The 23,001-nt window shown below is 42.2% G+C and overlaps 1 protein-coding gene across 2 annotated transcripts in view; it reads left to right on the plus strand.

The window, feature by feature from the left end:
- Positions 1 to 23,001, plus strand: part of SYNE1 (spectrin repeat containing nuclear envelope protein 1) — a 475,430-nt gene that overhangs the window by 214,000 nt on the left and 238,429 nt on the right. For both annotated transcript variants that reach the window (XM_034765383.1, XM_034765382.1), the window contains exons 53-61: positions 4,090 to 4,399; positions 7,245 to 7,409; positions 9,270 to 9,626; positions 12,130 to 12,266; positions 15,297 to 15,474; positions 16,457 to 16,639; positions 18,502 to 18,645; positions 18,995 to 19,150; positions 22,342 to 22,506. In XM_034765383.1, the coding sequence (XP_034621274.1) occupies positions 4,090 to 4,399; positions 7,245 to 7,409; positions 9,270 to 9,626; positions 12,130 to 12,266; positions 15,297 to 15,474; positions 16,457 to 16,639; positions 18,502 to 18,645; positions 18,995 to 19,150; positions 22,342 to 22,506 (1,795 nt within the window). The remainder of the gene's footprint in view (positions 1 to 4,089; positions 4,400 to 7,244; positions 7,410 to 9,269; positions 9,627 to 12,129; positions 12,267 to 15,296; positions 15,475 to 16,456; positions 16,640 to 18,501; positions 18,646 to 18,994; positions 19,151 to 22,341; positions 22,507 to 23,001) is intronic.

Below are 23,001 nucleotides of genomic sequence, written 5' to 3' on the forward strand. Positions count from 1 at the left end.
TGGGTGAAAGTGATCATGAAATCATAGAGTTTGCAGTTCTAAGGAAGAAGGGAGAACAGCAAAATAGAGACAATGGATTTCAGGAAGGCAGATTTTGGTAAGCTCAGAGAGCTGATAGGTAAGGTCCCATGGGAATCAAGACTGAGGGGAAAAACAACTGAGGAGAGTTGACAGTTTTTCAAAGGGACACTATTAAGGGCCCAAAAGCAAGCTATTCCGCTGGTTAGGAAAGATAGAAAATGTGGCAAAAGACCACCTTGGCTTAACCACGAGATTTTGCATGATCTAAAATATAAAAAGGCGTCATATAAAAAATGGAAACTAGGACAGATTACAAAGGATGAACACCGGAATGCAGGGGCAAGATTAGAAAGGCAAAGGCACAAAATGAGCTCAAACTAGCTACAGGAATAAAGGGAAACAAGAAGACTTTTTATCAATACATTAGAAGCAAGAGGAAGACCAAAGACAGGGTAGGCCCACTGCTTAGTGAAGAGGGAGAAACAGTAACAGGAAACTTGGAAATGGGCAGAGATGCTTAATGACTTCTTTGTTTTGGTCTTCACCGAGAAGTCTGAAGGGGAATGCCTAACATAGTGAATGCTAATGGGAAGGGGGTAGGTTTAGCAGACAAAATAAAAAAAGAACAAGTTAAAACTCACTTAGAAAAGTTAGATGCCTGCAAGTCACCAGGGCCTGATGAAATGCATCCTAGAATACTCAAGGAGCTAATAGAGGAGGTATCTGAGCCTCTAGCTCTTATCTTTGGAAAGTCATGGGAGACGGGAGAGATTCCAGAAGACTGGAAAAGGGCAAATATAGTGCCCATCTATAAAAAGGGAAATAAAAACAACCCAGGAAACTACAGACCAGTTAGTTTAACTTCTGTGCCAGGGAAGATAATGGAGCAAGTAATTAAGGAAATCATCTGCAAACACTTGGAAGGTGGTAAGGTGATAGGGAACAGCCAGCTTGGATTTGTAAAGAACAAATCATGTCAAACCAATCTGATAGCTTTCTTTGATAGGATAACGAGTCTTGTGGATAAGGGAGAAGCTGTGGATGTGGTACACCTAGACTTTAGTAAGGCATTTGATACGGTCTCGCATGATATTCTTATCGATAAATTAGGCAAATACAATTTAGATGGGGCTACTATAAGGTGGGTGCATAACAGGCTGGATAACCGTACTCAGAGAGTTGTTATTAATGGTTCCCAATCCTGCTGGAAAGGTATAACGAGTGGGGTTCCGCAGGGGTCTGTTTTGGGACCGGCTCTGTTCAATATCTTCATTAACGTCTTAGATATTGGCATAGAAAGTACGCTTATTAAGTTTGCGGATGATACCAAACTGGGAGGGATTGCAACTGCTTTGGAGGACAGGGTCATAATTCAAAATGATCTGGACAAATTAGAGAAATGGTCTGAGTTAAACAGGATGAAGTTTAACAAAGACAAATGCAAAGTGCTCCACTTAGGAAGAAAAAATCAGTTTCACACATACAGAATGGGAAGAGACTGTCTAGGAAGGAGTACGGCAGAAAGGGATCTAGGGATTATAGTGGATCACAAGCTAAATATGAGTCAACAGTGTGATGCTGTTGCAAAATAAGCAAACATTATTCTGGGATGTATTAACAGGTGTGTTATGAGCAAGACACGAGAAGTCATTCTTCCGCTCTACTCTGCTCTGGTTAGGCCTCAGCTGGAGTATTGTGTCTGGTTCTGGGCACCACATTTCAAGAAAGATGTGGAGAAATTGGAAAGGGTCCAGAGAAGAGCAACAAGAATGATTAAAGGTCTTGAGAACATGACCTATGAAGGAAGGCTGAAAGCATTGGGTTTGTTTAGTTTGGAAAAGAGAAGACTGAGAGGGGACATGATAGCAGTTTTCAGGTATCTAAAAGGGTGTCATAAGGAGGAAGGAGAAAACTTGTTCACCTTAGCCTCTAAGGATAGAACAAGAAGCAATGGGCTTAAACTGCAGCAAGGGAGGTTTAGGTTGGACATTAGGAAAAAGTTCCTAACTGTCAGGGTGGTTAAACACTGGAATAAATTGCCTAGGGAGGTTGTGGAATCTCCATCTCTGGAGATATTTAAGAGTAGGTTAGATAAATGTCTATCAGGGATGGTCTAGACAGTACTTAGTCCTGCCATGCGGGCAGGGGACTGGACTCGATGACCTCTCAAGGTCCCTTCCAGTCCTAGAATCTATGAATCTATGGTCACTGCAAAAATACTTCTCTCAATAAGAAAACGACCACAGTTCAGTGTGCTTGGTAGTCTGAGAGAACTAGAACTGAGCAGTCAAAAATTGTCAGTTTTTCAATAATTACTGAACTGCTGCACTTTTTATTATTGTTATGAGAGAAGGGCTGTTTTTTATTCAGGAGTCAGGATTAAGGTACACTGGAGTTTCATGTGAAACCTGCAGAGCACCTCCTTGTCTGGAGTTAGTCAATGTTACCCAACTATCTCATTTATTAGCACTTCCCCCCACCCCTATTCCACAATTCTGATAGAGATGTGTGTGTAAGATTACAATGATAAATGTTATCTAAATTTTCACTTGATTCTGTGGCTAAATTCACCCCAGTTTATGCCAGTTTATGACAGAAACTTGGGGTGAAATCCTGGTCTTCTACATAAGAACAGCCATACTGGGTCAGATCAATGGTCCATCTAGTCAAGTGTCCTGTTTTCTGATAGTGGCCAATGTTAGATGCTTCAGAGGGAAGGGACAGAACAGAAAATCATCAAGTGATCCATCCCCTGTTGTCGACACCCAGCTTCTGGAAAACAGAGGCTCAAGACACTGCAGAGCATGGTTTTGTATGCCTGCCCATGCTGGCTAATAGCCACTGATGGACCTATCTTCCATAAACTTATCTAATTCGTTATAGTCTTGGCCTTCACAACATTCTCCGATAAAGAATTCCACAGGTTGACTGTGCATTGTGAAGGCCAAGGCTATAAGAGGCGGCTCCGCAAGCTGCCCCCGCCCCGCCCCAAGCGGTAGCTCCGCAGCTTCCATTGGCTGGGAATTGTGGCCAGTGGGAGCTTGGGGGGTGGCACCTGTGGGTGGAGGCAGCACACAGAGCCGCCCGCCGCGCTTCTGCCTAGGAGCAGCCGGGACAGGTTGCCACTTGCAGGGAGCCATCCGAGGTGAGCGCCCCCGGATCCGGCACCCCGAGTCCCCGCCCACACCCAAACTCCCTCCCAGAACCTGTGCCCCACACCCCCTCCTGCGCCCCAAGCCCCACACCTACCCACACCCAAACTCCCTCCCTCTTAGTTAACCGGCATTTTTCACTTATCAGCATCCCCTATTCCCACAACATGCTGGATAAAACAGCTTTTACTGTAACAGTTCAGATGATAGTGAAGAGGTCTGAAGTAGCAACAGTTTGAACTGATAAATGGAAAGGGTCAGTTTTGCTAAAGAGAGATACAGAAGATATCTGGAAGAGGATATGTATTCTAAATGTATGAGACACGTGTACAATAAGAACTATAAAAGGTGGGTTTTTTTACCAGTAAGTAAAATACTGATAGTTTGAAAAGGTACAGTGGATTAAAAGATGTCTATTGATTTCAGACATTTACTGGTTCTGTTTGTATTCTGCACTAAAATATATGAAATATCTCTCAGACCAGTAGAGTCTTTCTAATCAGAAGAATTTTTTAAAGTGTAATTGCTGTATTCAGTACAATTATGAAGAGGGAATTGGGCTACAACAGGTAATATCACCTTACCAGTAAAATGGCGAATGAAAACTTTTTGATTGCACTTCACTGTTCTGGGGCTGTGTGAAATTCTGAAAATATGGTTGTGAAAATTTTCACAATTGAATTTCAGGCAGTTTGACTGTTACAAAATACTACTTTTTAGTGAAAGTAGTTTTAGTGAAAGAGGGGTTACATTCTGAACAGCATCTGTCAATGTGCTAGGCTGTAGAACACTTGCTCTCCTTGGCAGCACTTATTCCATGGGGCTCCTCAGGTGAGTATTATAGTGCCACTGAATTGGTTTTCCTTAAGGCCTGCAAGACTTCTGACCTGTACTGTATCTGTGTCTTTAATGTAAGCTGTTTGGAGTCTGTGATTAGGCAGTGGAATGACCATCTGGAGAGGAAAAGCCAGCTCGACCAGTGGTTGGAGTCAGTGGATCACAAAATTGAACAGCCTTTACAGACCCAGATTGGTCTGAAAGAGAAGTTTTCTCAACTGGATCACTTCCAGGCTATCGTTTCTGATATAGAGGATCACTCTAGTGACCTGCATCGACTCACTGAACAAGCCAAGGAACTATATGAGAAAACTGAGGATGCTTCTATCAGGGAAGCAGCTGAAGAGGAACTGAAAACACAGTTTAGTGACATCACCACTGTGGCCAAGGTAAATGCCTCATAAGAGAAAGCAAACTTTTACATACTTGTTTTGATAAATGAGCTTGTGCCAAGATTTCAGTTCCATTTCAAGTAATGAGCATATTTACACACACTTCTGTAAAACCAACATAGAAGGCAATTAAAGGACCACATCCTAAATAATATCCCGCTTGCATATTTATGCTGAAACATAATCAGAGGGCAGCCCTGGCACTCAATTTCAATAATTTTACTTGCATGAAAAGCCATGTAAGTGTTGACGTTTTCTTGGCTTTTTTGCTTCAGTTATTAAGATAGAGTCTAATTTAATTTGCTGTAATTCACTGGGATGCAACGATTTGTTTCCCTTGGGAAATTGGGGTTATCAGATGGAATATTTATGAATGTTGAGTAGTGAGATCTATATATTTCAAGCTTGAGGTCTTATATACAATGATATTTCTGCAATTCCTTTTTTTAAAACTTTATTTCTTTCTCATTTATTTCCATCATGTTTCACTTGTGTATGTATGGGAAAGAAGGGGGGGTGTTTTACACAAGCACAAGAGAAGAACAAATTGCTTTAATGAACAGAAAACACATTTCTATAAAGAAGATGAAGATGAAAGTATCTGTTTTATGGGCCATTGAATATTAGACATGTCATAGGGCACATCTTTATGGTCTCTGAGGAAAGAGGATACAAACTGTTTGTTCTTGGACCCCTTCTGCCAATGTCCTCCCCCAAGCTCACCAAGGGAGGGATCTTTGACAGACTGCAGGAGATGCAACCTGGTGCCCAAGGAGAGAGAGAGAGAGAGAGAGAGAGAGAGAGAAAGAGTGTGTGTGTGCGCATGCACGCGCAAGGGGGCATATGTGGCAAAGGGGGGAGCCCACCCTCCCTCAGGTCTGCCACTTTCCCATTGGCTGAGGGTGAGTACCCAGGCTAGCTAATTGACTCCTGTATGCCCACCCCCGCACCATATTTATACTTTCTGTGTCATTTCAAAAGCCTCCTGCTCCTGCTAGCTGCCCTCCCTCCGGTGTAGTGTAGGAGCTGTGTTTTTTTTAAGGTGCTGCAGGTCTGACAAATCATCTGTTTTTAGATCAGGGAGGATTTTCTTTGCATTGGACCAATTTTTCGGAGGTCTTCTGTTTTTCTCCACCTTCTTTGCAGTGTCCCGGAGGCAAAGTTGGATTGTAAGCAATAGATTAATAAATGTCTAGATTATGAGGCCAAAAGGGACCACTGTGACCATCCAGTCTGACCTCCTCCGTAACACAGGCCACAGAACTAGTTTCTTATTGGATACAATATTTCTTTGTTTTTCCTTCCTGTCCTGAAGCTATGTAACATAGCAGCACAGCTGACATGTTTCATCCCTGAGGGGCTTTTAGTGGTAGGTGAATAACCTATGTATGTTTCCGTTCTGCCCTGTATACCCTAAATGGGTTGGGACCTGCCTGTCTGAGAGACTACCTCTCTCCCCATGCCATTATGCCTCAGCTGCAGTCAGCAGAAGTACTCAAATTGGAATTTACTCCATTTAATAAGGAGGGGCCGGCAATATAATATTCTCCATAAGGTTAGGCTTGGAAGGATTAGATATTTATTAGTAAATGTTGATAGACTCACCAGACACAGGCACAATGAAAAAATGTTTCCACCAATAATAATAGAAATGTACAGATAGGCAAAATCAGAAAAATGCTGGCTGAGAACTTGTTACAGTTTGATTTAAGGATATTTACTTTGTATGTTTTGACATGTGAAGTTGACAATTTGTGTTTTAATGGTTATAAAGCTTTAACTTGATGAATCTCAACATCCACTGTTTTTAAATATTGTTATTGTCTGACCCCCCATAACTTCGCACAACTGAAAATTTAAATAAAAAATCCTTTAAACACCATAATTTTGCCCAACTTTGAAAATTTAAATAAATAAAAATTGAATTCTGCAAGCCTATATAAAATATAAAAGCCTATATAAAAGCCTATATATGGTATATCTTGACTTTAGTAAGGCTTTTGTTACTGTCTTGCATGACCTTTTCATAAACTAACTAGGGAAATACAACCTAGATAGAGCTACTATAAGGTGGGTGAATAACTGGTTGGAAAATCATTCCCAGAGAATAGTTATCAGTGGTTCAGTCAAACTGGAAGGGCATATTGAGTGGGGTCCCGCTGGGATCAGTTCTGGGTCTGTTTCTGTTCAATATCTTCATCAATGATTTAGATAATGGCACAGAGAGTACACTTATAAAGTTTGTGGACAATACCAAGTTGGGAGGGGTTGCAAGTACTTTGGAGGATAGGCCAGACTGTGCATCTAAACTACAGCCAGTGAAATGGGATAAACTTGTTTTTTGGCTTATTGTGAAAGCCGGGTTGCTTACTTACAGCGTGAAAGTTGGCAACTTTTGCTCACTCTACCAGAATGCTGTCTGGGTCTACAAGGGAGCACATGCTGCATCAGCACAGCAGCAGCTTTGCCATCCTTTAAAGGATATACTGAGTGTTCTCCCATCCCCTACAGCCTCCCTATTGGCCGGTGCAGAAGGGAAGCAGGGCCATGGCTCTGCTCTCACACTTTCCCCTTCTCCTGCACTTTGGGGAAGCTAGTTTCGCCTCTCCTCAGCCAAACTGGGCACATCTTTAATGCTGAGGCATCATGGGGAAGGGGAGGACCAGGCAAAAAATAACTCTTTACTGTAGGTAGTTTATAAGGCAATTATTAACATGAATACTTTGGAGGCAGCCCTGCAAACAGCATGCAAAACAGCACTGCAAACTGAAGGGGAGGAGAGACCAAAGATTATGCTACTCCTTAAGCGCACAAATGAGTCTGTTTTCCATGTGATTGACAGGAGAAAATGAGGAAAGTGGAAGACATTGTGAAGGACCATTTGCTATACCTTGATGCCATCCACGAATTCACAGACTGGCTCCATTCTGCAAAGGAAGAGCTGCACCGCTGGTCAGATGCATCTGGAGATACATCAGCCATACAGAAAAAACTAGCCAAAATTAAGGTAAGAAAAGTCAACTGGACTGGTTTTACCTGTAATTTTGTCCCTGGGCACTAAAACAGGACATGGCCAGAAGTGCTGTGGGATCTAAAGATACTGTTTCCCTTTATTTGTTTGAAATGGTTGTTACTTTTCACTGAGCTGAGAGTGCACTTGCTATGCCAAACTCTGTTCTCAGCTGCTGTGCCTGTGGTTTAAGTAAAACCAAAACTGAGGCTTTCAGTCACAGGTCCACACTGGAAGCAGCAGCATCTCAGTGGGCTCAGAGAGCAATTGTGCCTTAATGCCAGGGTTCTCAACTTTTTTCTTTCTGAGCCGCCCCTCTTCCCCCATGCTATAAAAACTCCACAGCCCACCTGTGCCACAACGGTTTTTCTCAATATAAAACCCAGGGCCAGCATTAAGGGGTAAGAAGCAGGGCAATTGCCCAGGGCCCCACACCACAAGGAGCACCATGAAGCTAAGTTGCTCAGGCTTCAGCTTCAGGCCTGGGTGTTGGGGCTCAGGCTGCAGTCCTGCACAGCTTTCTGCCCTGGGCCCTAGCGAGTCTAACAGTGGACATACTTGGTGGACCCCCTGAAACCTGCTTGCAGACCCCTGGTTAAGAACCGCTGTCTTAATGGGCCAATACACAGGCTGCATCACCTTGGTCCTCCGAGTATGCCTGCCCTATCTGCAGAGCTATATGGAGAGGAAACCGAGACAAGGGCAGGGCCACCCCTCTGCCACACCCCTTCCTGTCCTGTTAGGGCAATGTGTGCCCTGGGGTGCACAGAGAGATCAATCCTTGCACTGGGGAAGTGCTGATGCAATGGGGCCTGTAGAGTGAGGGAGTCTCCTTTCACGCTCCCTGCCCCACTTGAATCTCTGAGGCCCTGTCACTGTCTGTGTTTATACACTCCAGAGCAAATTATGCATGCAGTATAAGAGCAGAGTTCACATATATTTGCTGTCAAAACATTTCACTTCAGATGTTCATAGAGGAGTTTTAGATTAAGGCAAAGTGTAGGAAGCTGGTCTGGTAGGCAGGTTTTTAGACTGACACGAAAGAGTCCTGGGTTCAGTTCCCACTTCAGTCATAGCCTTATTGTGCCATTTAATCTATCAGGTGCTTCAGTTCCCCAATTTGTAAAATGGGGAGAGTTCTTCCCTACCTTACAGGGCTGTTGAGAGATAAATACATGAATGATTGGGGGGCACTAAAGTACTACTGATATTAGGGTCGTATGCTGCACAGATGGCTATTTAAAGAGATTCTTCTTCCATGCTATATTCCCCCAGGTTATAGAGGTCTTTTATAGTTCCTATGACAGCATGTGATCTCACATTTATGTATGAAATCAAATATGACACAACATGCTGTCTCACGGAAAGCAAGAAATTGTGCAGCCAATAATGGTGCATCACAAATTATGGGCAGAATTGCAAAGCACTCCTTCTGCACTTCACATTTCTGTTTACGTGTCCTTAAAACAATTGAGATCAGCTACACACTAGCATTTATTATATTAAAGATAACATGTTTTTTCCCATCTTAATCTAAAAAAGCTTCTTTGCATTGTCTAAGGAAAGTTGTTTTTCTCTTACTCTTCTGAAAATTTAAGAGTATACTAGCTTCAGAGTCACTCTGTTTAAAGCATTCTGTCTGCTTTGTTATTTTAATTTTATTTTAACCTTTCACTTAAATTTTTAGATGGTGTGGGTATTGTGCAAATGTTTTTGTTGAAACTGCTGCTTTGTTCACCACAAAATGCTGGCTGTTACTTCCCAGTAGAATGTGCTGCCCTCCATTTGTAAGTGTTCAGATTTCCAGCTGTAGTGAATCACAGCACTTTCAGTTACCATGGCAATGTTCCATTGCAGGAGCTGATAGATTCCAGGCAGATTGGTGCAAGCCGCCTAAGCAAAGTTGAGACACTGGCTCCTGCAGTGAAACAGAACACAACTCCCAGTGGGTGTGAACTGCTAGATGCGGAGATGCAGGCCCTGCAGTCGGACTGGAAGCAGTGGGAAGAGAGCATATTTCAAACCCAAAACAACTTGGAGGATATAGTTAGCCAAATGGCCTCCTCGGAGCAGGAGTTCACAGCACAGGCTGCTCAGCTGGAAAAAGCCCTGCAACAGTTCACCACGCTTCTTACAGCCTGTTCTCAAAAGCTGACCCTTCTGGACGGCACGCAAACTGATAAAGAAATAATTGAATGCTGGCACCAAGAAAAAGTAAGGCCACTTTCTGTTCTCTAATCCTTTTTTGGTTGTAAATATACAAGTACTCTGTCGAAGAAAACTTCTTACCAGCAAGTGACTGTAATACACAGGCATAGGACAAGTAGAAAGCTTTGAAATACATTTTTAAATGTAAAATTCAAAGCTGAAATTTCTAGTAATGACTTTGTAAACTTTTTGAAAGGGAGTCGCAATGTGCAGTGTTTTTATGGAGACATTTCTCTTTGGCCTCCATTGTACAAGGCATAATATACGTTTATCAGCTCTCCCGACACTGAAAACAGGGCCTTTCAGCAGAGGCAGACACAGTGAATGCTAGTTTTGAGTTTTCCTTCCAACTCCCTCAGTATTTCAAGCCACAAAAGCACATGATTGCAGAAATGGATATTGTATGTTGTGGTTTTCCATAAGGTCAGATAGCCATCATAGGCATCATGTTTCCTTGTATTTAATCCTTGCTTTTTGCCAGTTTATTCTTCTCATTTCTCAGAACATCTTGACATTGTGCATTATAAACTATCGGTGTACATTTAGAGAAGAGGAATTAGAAGCTACTATCTACTTGTTAACTGTTCCCTTAACTAGCTCAGCAGTACTACTTCAAGACAGAGAGAGAGAGAGGCAGTCAAAATGCTTTCTCCTTCTTACTTCTCTCCAAGCTGATCTTCCACAGCAGAGGCAAAAAGATTCCTGTAATATTATAACTGTGAATGTTATATGCAGGGCTTTGGAGCGGAGCCTGGAGCGCGGAGCAGCTCCGGAGCAGTGGAGCTGCAGGTTTTTACCTGGAACTGGAGCGGAGCCGCAGCACAGCTCCAAAGCCCTGGTATATGCCCCAGTGTTTCAATTTCGGCTGGCTTTGCACCAAAGTAGTCCCAATAGAGTGAGAGAGCCATGTAACGTTTGCACTATGACTCCTTCACTGAAGATCTGAAATGTTCTAAACTCCCCGAGGTATTCTTCCTTTAACCTGAGATTATTAATCTCCATCTCCTGCTTAGTTAGTTCCCCTTTCACAGAATTCCTCTCTGATACGCAGATTTACAGTACCAGTATGCAGCATTCAGTATGCAGCAGCAGGTCTGATGAGGCTGTAATACCACTTTAAACATTATGGGAATGAATATGCAAAATTCCCCTTGGCTCATACTATTTTTAACCTTGTATTATTATCAACACATGTACAGTAATTACCAGAGATTTTGTACTTAAAAACAAATATTAAACTCCTTAAAATCTCAAGAGACTTCAAAATGTTGCTTGTTAATATTTATACTGTATACAAATTGTAGCTGAATGTAGTACTTGTCTAATATACTTGCTATTGTAATAACGAATATGCTGACTTATAATAGGTAGAATGCAGAAGAACAGAAGTCTTACTGTGTATGCCTCTACTTTATAATCTAATTGATAGTAAAAAAGTAGGAAGTACTAAAAATTAAGAGTCCTAAGGAAAATTAATAATGTGGACAAGGGTGAACCAGTGGATATAATGTACTTAGACTTTCCGAAAGCCTTTGACAAGGTTCCACACCAAAGGCTCTGAAACAAAGTAAGCTCTCATGGGATAACAGGGAAGGTCCTCTTATGGATCAGTAACTGGATAAAAGACAGATGACCAAGGGTAGGAATAAATAGTTTTCTGAATGGAGAGAGGTAAGTAGTGGAGTCCCCCAAGGATCTGTACTGGGCCCAGTCCTATTCAACATATTCATAAATGATCTGGAAAAAAGAGTAAACAGTGAGGTGGCAAAATTTGCAGACAATACAAAACCATTCAAGGTAGTTAAGCCCAAAGCAGACTGCAAAGGGTTACAAAGGGATCTCTCAAAACTGGGTGAGTGGGCAACAAAATGTCAGATGAAATTCAGTGTTGATAAATGCAAAGTAATGCACATTGGAAAACATAATCCCAACTATACAAAATGATGGGATCTAAATTAGCTGTTACCACTCAGGAAAGAGATCTTGGAATCATGATAAATAATAGTTCTCTGAAAACACCTGCTCAATGTGCAGCGGCAGTCATAAAAGATAAAATGATAGGAAACTTTAGGAAAGGGATAGCTAATAAGATAGTAAATATCTTATTGCAAGTTAATGGGAATAGGATGTGTGTAGCACCTTTGAAAAATCAGGCAATTTCTGTTTAGGTACCTAAATTTGATTTTGGGAGCCTTCTTTTAGGCCCTGAGAATTAAAAATATTGGCCAGATCTTACACAAGAACTGTATATGACAGTATTTCTTGCAGAAGTACCAAACACTTTGCCATCATAACATTTAAAATATTCTGTGTTGATTTTATTTATTTGTTTATTTAAAAGTTACAGCGCTGAGGAACTGTACACCTCCCATCTTTCTGAGCAATGGTACAATCTCACTTTAACATAGCACAAACAGTGTAAAGCACACCTCATCTAAATTGGTGACAACAGTATTGAACAGCCACAATTTCAGTTCTTTTCACACTGCTGTTTTTTTTCCCCCACCAGGAAACTCTGGATGCTCTAACAAAGGCAGAGACTATGGCAGAAGAGCTCAAGACTCAGTTAAATGACCTTTGTAGATTTTCCAGGGATTTGAGTACCTATTCTGCAAAAGTTTCAGGGTTAATTAAAGAGTACAATAGGTAAGCATTCATCTTATATACAGTTAAACAATACTCTGTGCGTATAACATATACATTTTGATCTAGGATATCATAAGTTAGAAATTGACAAGTAAACAGTGGATCGATTATTTATCGATTGCCTTAAACTCGATGGCAATAAAGGTTGAAAAAATTGCCAACTTGTTTTTTAAGGCCTCGATTGAGCCATAAGACTCAGCTTTGAATGGTTAAGAATTGCCACTGTGAATGACAACAGATAGAGAGCGGGCCAGAGAGAGAGAGAGTGAGAATAACTCTATAGCCTGGTGATTTGGACACTCACCAAAGATGTGGGAGAATCGAATTCAAATCCCTGCTTCAATGATTATTTAGTTCTTTGTACAAAGTGGAAAAGCTTCCACAGGCAAGATTGAGAGACTATCCCATAATCTAGTGGCTAGGACACTTTCCTGCAGTGTAGGAGACCCAAGTTCGCATCCCTTTTTCACATCAGGCAGAGGAGGGTGTGATGGGGTGTACCAACCCTGCACTGGGCTGCTGGGGACCAATCATTGTGGGGGCAGGCAGCCACACCTCCTTTCCCCTGCTGCGCATGCTCCAGGTGGAGAAGCCAGATAAAAGGAGGCAGCACAGCTCAGTCGGGCAGGTGACAGAGGAGGAAGGACGTACACTGCTGGTTCCTGCAATGCTGCTGGCGGTAGAGCCCAACTACACTCCAGGCGACTCGCCGACGGCGGAGACTGCCTGGGAAGCCAAGCCACAGCCTGCTAAGGAGGCTGCTGCCTGCTCTACATCCCAGTCCAGAGGGAAATAAGGCCTACAGACTGTTTGTTTGTTTTGCCCCACCCAGGGCCATACACTAATTGATGTTTTGTCCTGCCCGGGGGCTAATTCTCCAAGTAATACTGCCTGCCCCAGCCAGAAGGCTGCAGGGTTCTAGGTTGTTTGCTTGCTTTGCCCTACCCCAGGGCTGCAGCCTGCTCGCTGCTTTACCCTGTCCGGGGGGCTAATTCACCAAGTGCCACTGCTGGCCCAGCCAGGAGAGGGCTCCAGACTGGTTGTTTTGTTTTGTCCGTCCCAAGACCACGGATTAGTCGGCTAAGTGACTCCCGTCAGGGGACCTGAGACCCACTTGGCCGAAATCACCCACTTAACGGGGAATCCTGACAACCTGGTGATGGGGTGTACCAAGCCTGCACTAGGCCGATGAGGGCACCCCAGTTCAACATGCAGGGCCCCCGTCACATGTGGTGGAGAATGTAGGCACTGGTCGGGTCCTACTAAGAGTACGAACCCAACGAGAGCTATTTGAAAGAGCCACACAGACACCATAGATACCAACAAGATATTAAAATGGATGCTGGAAAGCCAGCAGCAACAATAACAACAAGCCCAGCTGCTACAGCAAATGGCCGCTCAACAAAACAACAGATGGCCCACCACCAAGAGCAGCAGCAGTAGCTGATTACAGAGCTAGCTGCACAACACCAATCCCAGCAAGAACAGCTAGTTCAGCAGATGGCGGTGCTCCTGCAACCTAGGGGCCCACCCAGACCTGCTGGGGTGAGCCAGGGTTCAGAGAACAGTCTTACTGGGTTACCAGTGAGACTGGCCAAGATGGGACCTGGAGATGACCTCGAGGCCTTCTTGGTCACATTTCAGTGGGTCACCATGGTGGCCCGCTGCCCTCCAGAGCACTGGGCTACTCTTGTGGCCCCATACCTAACTGGACCCACACAAATGGCCTACCAGAACTTAAATCCTACAGAAGCCCTCAACTATGCTGACGTGAAGGCTGCCATACTGGGGTGAGCCCTGAAACATTCTGACCTTTGGCGGTGGCTCAGCAACTCCGTGATTATTGCTGAAGATAGTTGGAACCTGAGAAGTTGACCGGGCCTCAAGTGGCGGAGGCTATCATACTGGTTTGTTGACATCGGCCAAGAGCTCTCACTGAGGCAGTGTCCTTGATGGAAGATTACCTGGCCGCAGAGGGACCCCAACTTCCAGCTCCTAAACCAGGGAGTCCGAGGACCGCAGGAGGGACCCAAGCGAGAGACAGTCCAAACTGCCCTGACTGAGCTGGGCTGCCTCCTTTTATCTGGTTTCTCCACCTGGAGCATGTGCAGCAGCGGAAAGGGGGCGTGGCTGCCTGGGCCCACAATGATTGTACCACCTCCGTTGCCCAGTGTGGAATTGGTACACCCCATCATACACCTTCCCCCTCAAGTCCAGATCAGATGGTTGCCTCCCCTCTTCTCCTTTCCCAATCCTACCCAGGAAAAGAAGTTTGCATTTGCATGGGCTCGGCCCAAGTAGTGAAGTATCTCAAGTTCATATGATTGGAGGGCAAGGTACCATCTCATAATTCTGGCATTAGTGTCTTTCATAGAATGGAGCCATCGCAGGGGTGCATGACCTGTGATAAGTTGGAAGTGATTCCCCACCTGGTAGTACCGTAGGGCTTCAACGGCCCATTTCACAGCCAGTGCCTCTTTTTCTATTGTGGAGTACCTTGTCTTTCGATGGAATAACTTTCTACTCAGATGAAGCATAGGGTGTTCCTCCCCATCATGCTCTTGTGACAGGACCACTCCAAGGCCTACCTCCGAAGCATCAGTCTGGAGTATAAACCTTTTTGAAAAAAATCTGTGTGAAAAAGGACAGTGTTCATTTTAGTCCCTCCTGCCCTACTGCCATCACTTCAGCTCAGCTCTGCTGGCTGGTGCAATGTCGGGGTGGAGCCAAGGCTCTGCTCACTCCCTCTTACTTGCTTGTGCTGGTGGGAAGTATGCATTCTAGACCTCTTAGATTTTTAAGGAGATGGTGGCTTTTTCCCCCATGGCCATGTAAGATAAGAACACAATCTAACCCTAAACAGATTGTTCAGTTGCTTTTAGTCTCAAACTCTATATAATATAATATATAACAAACTATATATATATATAAACTTAGTGTAATACCTGTGGAAATGCCTATTTTATTGTATCTAACTGAATCTCCCGTTCCCCCCTGTTTTCATTTAACTCTGTAAAATGACAAACTCAGCCTCTGTCTACAAGCTTCAAAGGGCTGTCAGACTAAAGAGCAGGTTTTGCAGCAGAGATTCCGGACAGCTTTCAGGGACTTCCAACAGTGGCTGGTCAGTTCAAAAATCACCGCCGCCAAATGTTTTGACATGCCTCAAAATATCAATGAAGCACTGGCAAGTCTACAGAAAATACAGGTAATTGTACCACAGTCAGATAGTGATTTAAGAGAGACAAGATTCTCTCTCCTGCTGGGCTCTAGGTGGGCCCCGCGCCTGCCAGGGACCGAGAACACTGGCGCCCGCAGCCCCGGAGTTCTCTGTCTGGCAGGTGCGGGGCCATGGCTTCTCTCCCCCGCTGGGCACTAGGTGGGCGCACATAAATGCCATGGTGCCCACGAGCACTGCGTTGGGGTGCTTTATATTATCGAAATTCTGATCATCATCATCATCATCATAAATATCTTTAGTTATATATTTCCTTTCAATCCAGAGATTCACAAAATACGTTTACAAATTATACATAGAAATTTCACCCATAACTGAAATACAGTACTTCTGAAGTGGAACTTTGAAATCTGTTCATTGACATATCCACATTATGCAATAGCTCCATGAAGTGAAGAATACCTTGAATTGCGGAAGTAACTAAGTAGAATGTAACTAACCGCAATTAGCATTTATCCCGAAAACCAGGGTGAACACCCGACACTCTTGGGTTTTTGTTTTTTGTTTTGTTTTGTTTTAAAAGGCCTGTGGTTATTGATGATTCCAAGTGAGTTACACTGTGTATGTCACCTAAAAGATGATCTCTTCAGTAGCAAAGTAACTGAGACCACCATACCTGGGTATTGGTTCAATATCTACTCTGAGCAAAGTCTACCTGTCACCTAGTGAATCCCTAGTATTGCTTCTTCTTACAACACACTGAAATTTTCAAAGACGTATCCTATCCCAGTAAAGAATGGGTCATTTTATGAGTTCACACACAGTCCTAGTTTGTTAGAATCCCTTTCGTTTAGGCTCGTGGTACCTCTGGTCCAGGTTGTTGCTGTCCCTAAAGCCTCTGATTTTTACTGGGTATAAAGTGGAATGCATTTAAACAAATATGAATTAGTGTGATTGTGAAAGCTCTTTCTGCACATTATCTATAACTAATTGGCTAATTTCTTTTGCCAAGGAATCCTTATCTGAAAGTGAAAATGGCCAGCATAAACTAAACATTGTGGTGTTCAAGGGAGAACTGGTGAGCACTATTCTGCCCCAAGAAAAGGCTAAAGTTATCCAGGCCAAAGTTGTTACTGCTAAAGAAGACTGGAAAAATTTTCTCTCTACCCTGCACCAGAAGGAATATGCTTTGGAGGTATGGAGCCAGTCAAATGGGGAATGGATTGGCTAGAAAGCTTTTTATTTATTTTTTTTCTTTTGCCTTTCTGATCGTAAGCGTCTTGATAGACTGAGTACTTTACGTTTCTTGTTACTGAGTAAGGTCAGCTTTGCTGTCTGGCTCTTGCTCACATGCTTCGGGTCTAATTGATCACCCATATGTGAGGTCAGGAAGGAATTTTTCCCTAGATCACATTGGCAGTGGCTTGTGGGGAACAGGGGGAGTCGCCTTTATCTGCAGCATGGAGTGTGGGTCACTTGCTGGGTTTAAATGGGTATTATTGTGTCTCGGTCCCTCCTATTTTCTGCCTATCACATATAATAATTAATCTCCTGTGGCTGTAATATTTTGGCCTAATTTTGGTTGAGGTTTAGTGAACAGATGCTGGGTGGTGGTGGTGGCCTGTGATAAATAGTAGGTCAGACTAGATGACATGGTTCTCCCTTCTGGCCTTGGAATCTATGGCTCTATGACAACTAGTTCTAAGTACCTCTCCTTTGATGCAACTGGAAAATGGCTAAATTGAGAGGGTCAGATTCTGCCACCCTTACTCCCATTGAGTAGTTCTTTACCAAACAAGTCATCTCATTAATTTAAATGGCATAGCTCACATAGTAAGGTACTAGTCAAGGTAGAGAATGGTGGAATCTGGCCCAACCTCAGCTGCTTGAGCTTCATCCAATACACCAAATAGCCAAGGTGCATGAAAATGCATTGTTTTAGGGCAAGACTCTGATACCCTTGCTCCATGAGTAGTTTGACTGATTTAAATGGGCCAGCTCAAATAGCAAGGTACTATTAAACACGAGTAAGACTATCAGAGTCTGGGCCTTCATGCAAGTTTGTTTCACTGAAATGTAACTAAGAATTACCCAATTTTAGTCATAGATACAATGTGACACCACATAGTCTGCTTCTTTCAAAATGTCTAATTCAAGTAGCATAGGAAATTAAACATCTTTAAAACTACACAGTATACTTCAAGTCCAGAAGGGGCCATGACACAGAACTTCAGACTGGATGAACATAATAGGCCATAAAATCTCTCCCAGTGATTCCAGTTTCAAGCCCCTAACTTCTAGTTGAGATAGAAAATACCTTTTAGGTCAGTTTTAAATTGCATTGACAGGAAATGTAAGAAACTCTTTGGGCCAGATCCTCACCTCATGTAAATCAGCTCCGAAGACAATGGAGCTATACTGATTTTAGGCCTTCCTTGTCTCAGAGTGGATGTGTGGAGAGATGTCACACAGTACAGTGGACACATCCTGTGCTGTTTTCACATGGACTGGGATTAATCCTTCTAAACCCAGAAGTTTCAGATCCACATTCTAAATCTTTCATTCTGAAGTGATAGGGATGAAAAGAAAAGAAAATTGGTCTAAAAATCTTGAGGAAAACTAAATTACTTGAACTATGCTGGTTAGAGCTTTTACTCCACATTGGCTGAGAGGAGAATATCTAAAACAATCAATGGAATGAGTCCATGGGGAAAAAAATGCAGTCAGCAAGGGCTTTTTAAGGCTTATTTATAAGGACTTGGAAGTAAAGCAAATTACAATCAGAAAGTAATGGTTCAACTAAGTCCTACAGCTCTTGGCTGTGAAGACATCCATTTTCAAATCATTTTTCCCACTCTGGCTACCAAACATAGCCTTTCCCCTGAGCATTTGTTCAGGATAGGGGAGAAAGCAGAGCTGAAATGAACCCTTCACACCTTAGCATACCTGTGTATGCATACGTCTGTGTTTGGATTATAGATTGCATAATAACATTGCAGCAAACATAGTGGTGCATTGATTTTTTTTTTTAAATGTGCACATCATATGTCTCCACAGAACTTAAAGATCCAGATGAAGGACTTTGAAGCAAATGCTGAGCCTCTCCAGGACTGGCTGAACACAACTGAGAAGATGGTGCAAGAAAGCAGTAGTCGACTTCATGACCTCCCTGCAAAGAGGAGAGAACAACAAAAGTTACAGGTGATAAGGGCCTAAAAACACATCAAGCCATCCCTAGCCTGGTTTCCTGTATCATGAATTCCTAATAAATGCTTGGAGATCAGGGTGCCAGCATGATCAACTAAAGGCTGCATCCAATTTTGGGGCCTACTTCAATCCTCAGGCAGATTTTGTGTCGCAGCACTTCTTGATGACATGTGTTGTTTCCTTTCTGTGACTGTATCATGTGTGTAATGATCAACTGTTGCCTTTGTTTAAGATGCTTGCTAACGGCCAGGGCATGAATTTCCATGTTAACAGGGCTGCTTGCTTTCTTTTTTGCTTGCTCTTTCGCACCCGCACTTAATAGTAACATGCTTGTGCTTTACAGTCTGTCCTTGAGGAAATAAGCTGCCACGAGCCTCAGCTCAACAGGCTAAAAGAAAAAGCTCAGCAGCTGTGGGAGGAGCAAGCTGCCAGCAAAAGCTTTATGCGCAGAGTGTCTCAGCTATCTTCTCAATACCTAGCTCTAAGCAATCTAACCAAGGTAATGCTCCCCCCGTGCGCGCTGTCCGGCAGTTCTTGTGAATGTGACCGATGTGAAAATGAACGGTTGAATTCTGAAATATCGCAACTGTCTTGCTGCTGTATTGTATGGTATGTCTGCTCTATCCTATGTCTGAGGCTTGTTCTATAGAGGGGAAAGGTATGTGTGGATCGTTTACCTGATTGAACACTGAGCTAATTGTTTTTTCCAATGCATTGGTCTGAGAAGAGAAACTGAGTGTCCACATACATGATATATAATTCCTCCTACCTCCTTCCTCCCCCCTCCCCCCCAAGTGATAATTTGTAGGGAGTTATGTTTGAAATGAAACAAATTTAGGTGTTTTGAATGGAAATAAAAGCAAGCCATGATTTACAGCATTTAGGATAATTTAGTTTGATAATTAGTATCCCCAGGAGCATGTAAGGTACCTGTAATTATTTTTCAAAACCTGGGGGTATTTTATACAGAGTCACAATACTGAAATGTTGCTAATACTTAGCCAATCCTTATCTTAAAGTTTATTATCTGCATTATGAATTTCTGTGTCTAGAAGTTGGTAGATTGGTTTCAGCATTTTTAAAAAGCATTTGTTAGCTGTTAGTGTGCTTTTGAGTTATCCGAGCGAAGTAGCATTCTCCAGTGGCTTGGGCACTGGATTGAGGCTGGGAGACCTGCATCCTATTCCCATCTATCCCACTGACCTGCTTTGTGACATCAGGCAAGTCAGCTCATCACTGTGTGCCTCACTTTCCCCTCTTATCTTCTGTCTTCCTTGTCGATTTGGATTGTAAGCTGTTTAGGACAAGGACTATCACTCCTGTGATGCCTATCGTGGTGGGGCCTTGATCTCAGTTGGAGACTACAGGCACTACTGTAATATAAACAATTATGAATATTAGAAGTGTTATTTGAGACCATTTAATTAAATGATCTCATTTCTATTATTAATAATTACTAATTTGTTAATTTGTCAACTAAGTGTCTACAAATAGAGAATTATGAAACATATCGTCATATAATGTAAAAAAAAATTGTTTATAGGGCCATATCCCGCTCTTCTTGATTTAAAAAAAAAATAAACACAGGAAGGGAAAAGGAATATGGGGAAATTCTCACAAGTTGAAACTAATGGAATTCCTTGCACATCTTAAAGTCAGAGAATGGGAGTTTGTGGAATGTCACGCACTCCGGGCTCTGTGTACTTTCCTATATGGGGCAATCCCAAAGATCTGTACCCAATGCATCCGCAGAGTGCTACTGCTTGCACGGCGCTGTTATATGCCTTCTACAAAAGTGTGTTCTCACATTCTGTACTACCAGAAGTTTCTAAGTGATCTTCAGGTGCAGCCCTGTACGGAGTGTATTGAAGTAAGTCAGTCCTGAGATGATGAAGGCATTGGTAAGGTTGGGCAAGGTCCACATATAAATGTAAGAAAATGGAAATAAGGTCTAACAAAAACCAATGGCTTGAAACTGAAGTGAGACAAATTCAAATTAGAAATTATATGCAATTTGGGGTCCATTAACTACTCTAAATCTCTCTGCCATATGACACTTCAGAACATAGACACAATGGGTTGAGTTAAAGATAGTAACTAAAATTAAGGAGTGAATTTACTGTCCACAAGGTCAGGTTTTGTGTCCATCCTCTAGAAGGATGATAGACTATGAAGTATACATATTTTTATAGAGTTAAGCGCTAGTATCTAATATTATTTTAATCATTCTTTGTATTTAGCTCTGTATAGAGTATATATTGAAGTGGCTAACTGATAGATCTCAAAATGTAATTGTAAATGGGGAATTATCATTGAGTGGCTGTGTTTCCTGTGGGATCCCTCAGGGACCAGTTCTTGGCCCTATGCTATTTAATATTTTTATCAGTGAACTGAAAGAAAACATAAAATCCTCACTGATAAAGTTTGCGGATGACACACAAATTTGGGGAGTGGGAAATAATGAAGAAAACAGGTCATTGATTCAGATGTGGATCACTTGGTAAACTGGGCACAAGCAAACATTACGTGTTTTGGTATGGCTAAATGTAAATGTATTCATTAGGAACAGAGAATATAGGGCATCCTTACAGAATGGGGGACTCTATACTGGGGAGCAGTAACTGTGAAAAAGTTTTATGGTGGGAGCAGAGAATTACTTGAACATGAGCTCCAACTGTGATGCTCTGGCCAGGGAATCTCGAGTAGAGGTAGAGAGATTATTTTACCTGTATATTTGGCATTTGTGTGACTGCTGCTAGAATACTATGTCCAGTTCTGGTGTCCACAATTCAAGAAGGATGTTGATAATTTGGAGAGGGCTCAGAGAAGAGTCACGAGAATGATTAAAGGATTAAAAAACATGCCTTACAGTGATTAGCCTCTAAAAGCTCAATGTATTTAGCTTAACAAAGAGAGTGTTAAGGAGTGAATTGATTACAATCTATAGATATGTGCATCTGGAACAGATATTTAATAATGGGCTTTTCAATGGATCTGAGAGGTTTAATAATATGATCCAATGACTGAAAATTGCATGTAGACAAATTTAGACTGCAAATAAGACATACTTTTTTAATGGTGAGAATAATTAACCATTAGAACAATTTACCAATTGTTGTTGTAGATTCCCCACCACTGACAATTTTTAAATCAAGGTTGGATGCTTTTCTAAAAGAACTGCTCTGGTAATTATTTGGGGGAAGTTCTATGGCCTGTGTTATACAGGTGGGTAGATTAGATTATCACAGTGATCCCTCCTGACCATGGAATCTATTAATCGAAAAAATGTAAATGAAAATGGCCACTTTACGTAAAAAAAAATTCTCACTTGTAACTAGGTCCTTCAAATGGTTTTGCTAGTGTCGTTTTTTAGGAGACTTACTGATTTGTTTAAACACTTTAGATCTGTTGATACTTTGAATAGACTGAAAAAGGGAGCATTTGAAGAGCCAAATCTTCTAATATGGGGGACTAAATGGAGTGTACTTGTAAAATTGGCACATGCATATAGTGTGTGCACCACTCATGTTTGTATATGCAAAGTAGATAACTGCACGTATACGCATTTGAGCATGCAACATATGCATGAAATATGGTAGACACAGTTTAGCCACCTGCATCTAAAGCTCTAAGTGCATACTGAGCACTCACTGAAATGATTGGGAGTGTTAATTTCCATATGAATTTCAGGAAAAAGTTTCCAGAATGGATAGGATTGTTGCAGAGCACCATCAGTTCTCTCATGGCATGAAAGAACTCCAGGACTGGACGGCTGATGCAGTTCATATGCTGGAATCTTACTGTCTCCCTACAGCAGACAAAAGTGTTCTAGACAGCAGAATGTTAAAGCTGGAGGTATGTAAACAAATGGATACAAAGATGACACACATAGGACCCATTATTTCAGTTGCTATGAAATAGTGACCACTGTAAGTTTGCAAAATTCAAACACCAATTTTTCATGTACGTCAAAAAAAAATTGAAAAAATGTTGCCTTTTGGAGTAAAATGGGCTTTTGTAAATGAGATAAAGATATACTGGACCATTGTGACATGGACAATGGTGTAAATATTGAAGAAAAAGTTTCAAGATAATACATGGTTAACTAAGGCTATGGAGAAAGTATGATATTTTCTTTAGTTACACAATCGTACTCTGTCAAATTTTACTAGTGACTTAAGTGCTGTATTGTGTAACCATAACATTCTGATCACGTAGTTTGTTGTTTTTTTTGTAGTAACTAATGCATTGCTCATTCGGGATAGATTGTGGCTAGGGTTACCATATGTCTGTATTTTCCCGGACGTGTCCGGCTTTTTAGTTGTTAATCGCCATCCGGGAGGATTTTTT

Source organism: Trachemys scripta, chromosome 3 (assembly GCF_013100865.1).
Source record: "Trachemys scripta elegans isolate TJP31775 chromosome 3, CAS_Tse_1.0, whole genome shotgun sequence".
Taxonomy (NCBI): domain Eukaryota; kingdom Metazoa; phylum Chordata; order Testudines; family Emydidae; genus Trachemys; species Trachemys scripta.